This window comes from Anneissia japonica, unplaced genomic scaffold, assembly GCF_011630105.1.
Source record: "Anneissia japonica isolate Jap-2015-1 unplaced genomic scaffold, ASM1163010v1 scaffold287780_len48409_cov108, whole genome shotgun sequence".
Lineage (NCBI taxonomy): Eukaryota > Metazoa > Echinodermata > Crinoidea > Comatulida > Comatulidae > Anneissia > Anneissia japonica.
In genome coordinates this window covers 28,692-34,114 of record NW_022752024.1, presented here as the reverse complement: position 1 = coordinate 34,114, position 5,423 = coordinate 28,692, and the positions used below count along the sequence as shown (strand labels likewise).

General features: G+C 34.6%; 1 protein-coding gene and 1 long non-coding RNA gene across 2 annotated transcripts in view; both read right to left on the bottom strand.

The window, feature by feature from the left end:
• The window catches only part of LOC117122065, a 6,112-nt gene extending 4,574 nt beyond the window's left edge, over positions 1–1,538 (bottom strand). The window contains exons 1-3 of the long non-coding RNA XR_004447659.1: positions 1,471–1,538; positions 1,003–1,050; positions 698–804 (exon numbers count right to left, since the gene is read on the bottom strand). This is a non-coding gene — a long non-coding RNA (uncharacterized LOC117122065). The remainder of the gene's footprint in view (positions 1–697; positions 805–1,002; positions 1,051–1,470) is intronic.
• The window catches only part of LOC117122064 (hemicentin-2-like), a 5,037-nt gene continuing 1,150 nt past the window's right edge, over positions 1,537–5,423 (bottom strand). The window contains exons 2-3 of the mRNA XM_033267527.1: positions 4,596–4,895; positions 1,537–1,697 (exon numbers count right to left, since the gene is read on the bottom strand). Of these exons, the coding sequence (XP_033123418.1) occupies positions 1,537–1,697; positions 4,596–4,895 (461 nt within the window). The remainder of the gene's footprint in view (positions 1,698–4,595; positions 4,896–5,423) is intronic.

Here is a 5,423-nt window from a genome sequence, read left to right as displayed (position 1 = left end):
TATATATATATATATATATATATATATATAAAGATGAAGGTGGAGATGACATTAGAGAGATGCTCTTTATTGTCAATAATACAAGCACATGTATGAAATTTGGTCCTCAACTGGTGATAATTAAAGATGATCTTTAATAATCACCAGTGGAGGTGTATCTTTATGCTAAAGTACTAGGGAGATTTCGCAACCTTACGGAAACGATAACGAATACGAATACGTCATTGTCGTTATCGTCATTCGTGCCTAAATCATTCTTAACAATATGCTGTATGAGCTGAATATGATCCTTGATTCATGCGAAAGGCATGAATCGCCTACTTTGTGACACATATGCTACTGTAGGGGAAGGGTTCTCTAAAAATTGATGACGTAACCGCATTCTTTATCGTTTTCTTAAGCTTGCAAAAACTTCTTTATTATCATGTCATTTAATATTATTCATTGCGTATCACACAACGCCTTGTTCTTTGTTACTACTTGGCTCAGTTAATAGATTATCCGAACTGTAAGCTGAAGGTCTTCGATACGAATCCTGATGGCGACATACGTTTTTCTCAAATATTTACTATCATCGTTAAATTGAAATACCATAGGTCTATATAACGATTACTTAACTTTATTTACCTGTTACAAGCTATTACCATATTAACCGATATTAATAGAAAATAAACAAGATGGTTATTATTTCACAAACCTGTTTAATCCTATTGTAGCCGATCAAGCCAGCAACTAACCCGAAGCAACCAACAAAGACGCCCACAAAAAACATTCCAATGGTCAGGGTTATGGAACTAGATGGAACTAAATGAAATACAAACGTAGATCACAAATTGATATAATTATAATAGCAATTTCGGAACATATACTTTCAATCTGGAGTAAATATTTTTTAGTATACCTACTTATCAAAAATGTGTTTAATTCGAAGGCTCCATTATAAAGGAAACGTATAAATACCAAAAACACAAAACCAGAAACCTTTTCTAAATGAAAACATACCTGTGTTACATGTCTTCAGTGGTTCTATTGCGTTAACCTCTCCATTCTCTGCATAGCATGTAATGTTTGTTTAAAAATAAAAAAAATCTTCATTAATTTTCATCTACACATACCTGTTTTTAATTCGAAGACTCCATTATGAAGGAAATGAAGGAAACCATAGAAATAATAAATTAATTTTGAACATTGAATACTGAAAAAAATTATAAATCAATATTTCAATAGCTTAAACTTGTTGTAGTTACTTCTGGTAACATAAAACAAGATAGGCATTTATAAATACAATTGATATAATCAAATAAATCTTAATGTAGAACTACATTAGTATTGTACATGTAAAGTTCGTCTGCCATCGATTGTTAACTATCCATTGGAACGTGTAAGAAATAACGACGTAGCTCAATTTTCTTTACGTATAAATACCAAAAACACAAAACCAGAAACATTTTCTAACCGAAGAACACATACCTGTGTTACATGTCTTCAGTAGTTCTGTTGCGTTAACCTCTCCATTCTCTGCATAGCATGAAATGTTTATTTAAAAAAAAAATCTTCATTAATTTTCACAGAAGCAATAAGTTCCCCTTTGTCAATCATTTTCCCATCATTGTATATCATAACAGAGGACGGCTTGGGATGACCCTTTGCAATGCATGTTGCAGAGCCAGCTTCAGATTCAAATGTAATGGTAAGATCTATTTCAATTGTGAAAGAAGTTAGCCTTATGATAACATTGTCTAGTTCTAAACAAAATAAAATAATACATGTAACAAATATTCACTAAACTGCTGGTATACAATGCAAGTATATCATTAGACACTGCTTTTTGAGGCAGTGAGAACAGGGTCATCTAGGTCTGAAAAACCATAGTGGAACTGAACTGCATGCCGACAAACACGTAACAGTAGGCCTAAAGATCCCATGCAAAATACAAATTTTGAAATTTACTTCCTATTTTGAAGCAACATGAAAATTATCAACTTAAACATAGACATTATAAGTGTATTTGAAGTATGTTTACCAATAAGTTTACAGCAAAAAAAAAAGTTATAGAATCAGTTCCAGTCACTGTAAGTGTTTTATTATATGTATTTATAATTATCCAGCTTAAAAATCAGGGTACATATTTATTAATTTCAATAATTTCTATAGGCCTACTATGCTATTTCAATAAGCTCATAAATTGTATGTTACTGGAAAATGAGCAAGGTAATATGAAATGTTTTTTATTCTGCTTAAGTTTCATATCTTGAAAAAAATAAAGACGTAGCTGTCACACATACGAGTGTTTATAAACACCATTTCTAGTGTGAGGTCGAAGGGTAGATATTGATTTGTGGTTGGAGGCGGATTCAGTAAACTGATGAGGTATATGGTCCGTTACATTTAATTGTGATAAGCATGTCTAGGAATAAAATGTTATATATCAACCATAACTTATGTGATAAACTTTCTGTTAATGGTTGTGTCTATTATTGTTCAAATGCACGTTTTAGTCTGGATTTGGGTTTAGATTCCATGCCCTAATATCTGTTACTCAGTAAATTCTGTGAAATAACCCTTTTATTGCGTTCCATACCAGGTTTAATTGGCGTCCATTTTTTGAGTCAGCACGTGACTCAGAGTATGTGTTAGTAACTGTTCAGGGAAAGTGCATAAATTTTGTTTTCAGGATGTGATCTGGTTTTCATGCCCATTTTTCGTGATTATGACTATTTGTGATAAAGAATGTTTTGAGCAGCAGTGATTCAAGGTTCTCCCCCACGGCCCCACTCCAAATTTTTTTTAATGAAAAAAGAGAAAATTATTTTTAAATTTAAGTCTGAGAGTGTAATTTCCGGCCATCTAGAGGTGCCCTAATCATAAGTTTTCTTACCTCAGCCTCAACCATGGTGGGGCTGAGGTGGGTGGACCCGACGTCTGTAAAAGTCAATTCTTGGGTCACCTTTCTTTGAATTTCTGGATTCGCCACTATTGAATTATTATAATTATTGTAAGGCTTACTAATATTAGGACTATTTATGATGCGTCTATTGGATATTTCACTTTATCCTCTCAAAACGTTCAGAGTGCGCTACCTCCCAGGAGGATTAGCCCCGCCCCCGGGGCCCTTGGCGCCCTCCGCCCTAGCCGAAAGAAGGGGAACACCCCACCTTCGCTCAGTATAACGGCTCCCCCTCCCTTTTTTTTCAAAATCATGGCTACGTCTCTGATCAGGATGGAAATATCTGAAAGGAAGAAATCTCCGCTTTGTATCTGTATCTGAAATTGGAATCTTCTATTAGTATCAATCCTTACTGGCTTTGCAATAACCAGCTCAAAATTCCCAGAGGATGTTCTTAACCTGTAACGTCATTTACAATCCTTATGCTATTTACAATGCTACTAGGTACTCCTGCTTCGTTTACTTCATCCCATATGATAGTAAGAGGTGTATTAGTAACTTGTGAATAGTCCCATGGTATCACACCACTTTAGTATCACCTTCTTAGGCCACCTGATCAGATGTTATCACTAATTGGCTACGTGTCACTAAAAACATACATTCTGTTGTTATAGTGTTTGTTGTAAAGAATCATATATATATATATATATATATATTTATTTATTTATTTATTTATTGAAGTTGTTAATCAGAATTATAAAGGAATTAGGCCTATTCATCATCCTCACATCATCATCATCGTCGTCGCCATCGTCATCGTCATCGTCATAGTCATTGTCGTCGTCGTCATCCTCATCCTCATCATCATCATCATCATCATCATCATCATCAACATCATCATCATCAACACCATCATCATTTTTTCCCTATCAAATAAGTTATTATGATGGTGTATTTTAAAGGATAAAATTCACCCATTGTCAGATAGTTAGCGACCAACGTATCCGTCGTTCCGACGTTTAAGACCACCGGCCTCTGGAACAAATTGCCTTTCTGTCCTTCTTACCTCAGAGTATTAACAGATTAAGTCAAATTTTACAAGGTGATCTCTTTTTAGTCTGACTTTATTCTAATATCTGTATTGAAAAACTTCTTGTACATGTTTGTATTTTAACATTTCATGAATATTAGCGGGCAATGAATTTCCTTTTTGAGGATGAATAAATAATTTTGATCTTGAATTTTGAATCTTGAGATATTTTTATATGTTCTACTACTTTAAATGCCAATGAATAGTCTGAGATCCCCTCCCCCACAGCTTGTAAAATTGTGCTTGTTTACTTGAAGACTCTGGAAGTCTCTTCATCTGTATTATCTTGACTCCAAGGAAGTTGAGGTTAATAAGCAAAATGTTCTTATCAACCCATCTCAGTAATCATGTAATATTGTTAAAATGGCGATAACCTTTGTGGGTAGTCACTCCATGCTTTCTCAAGCCTAGCATGATAGGGATAGGATAGATGGACTGGTGAAGAAGTCAGGAAGGATAGTTGGGTGTGAGTAGACTCAGTCTACCACGGACGGTTGTGCGAGAAGTTCTGTTTAATATGGGGTGATGTAAGTCACCCCCTTCATTCAGATATTGCCAACTGTTTATTCTTTAAATTAATATATAAATATAAATATACAAATATACATATATACATACGTATTACTTTCAAGTCAAATTGATTACTGGTTTTGCCATCTTCTCCTCTGTACTGATCACTTTCAGCTTTACATATATACCTGCCACCATCAGTTGCAGTTGCAGCTTCAATGTATATTTTAAGTGCATCTTCGCTTGTAGTACATCTACTGGTGTCTGTGGTGCAGCTGAGTGCTTGTCCATCTTTATACCATGTGATACTAGGGACCGGGTCACCATCTTGTTTAATACAGGTCAAGATCACTGATTCACCTTCATGGACTCTGCTTTTTGAGGCAGTAAGAACAGGTTGATCTAGGTCTGAAAGGAAATGATAGTGAACTAAACTACATACTGACAAAAACAAACAAGTAACATTAAAGATATATTGTCCAAATCAAAATACAAAAAAAAATCATTTGAAATTTACTTGCCCATTTTAAAGTAACATGAAAATTATTAACTTGAACGCAGAACATTTAGAGACCAGCTTAGCTCTGCAGTTAATCAGGGGTAGCCACTGTGTGTGCACTAATTGTGGAGGTCTTTATGTCCCGGCTGAATAATTACAAGAGTGCAACGTCTTCCGGATGAGACTAATTAAGCCGTTGGTCCCGTGTGCATTTATGGCCCATGTGCACGTTAAAGAACGCAGTGCAGTCTTCGGAAAATATTTTTTATTTAAGAGACCCCAACGGAAATAAATATATTCGATTTTTTGGGGGTTATCCTGATCAGCAAATGTTTTACTATAAAATTATCTTGTTATTGTTCATTGTTTTGATATATAATAATTTGAATTGAATTGGTGTTTTTTTTTTATCTCACTCTCTCGCGCTCTCCCTCCCC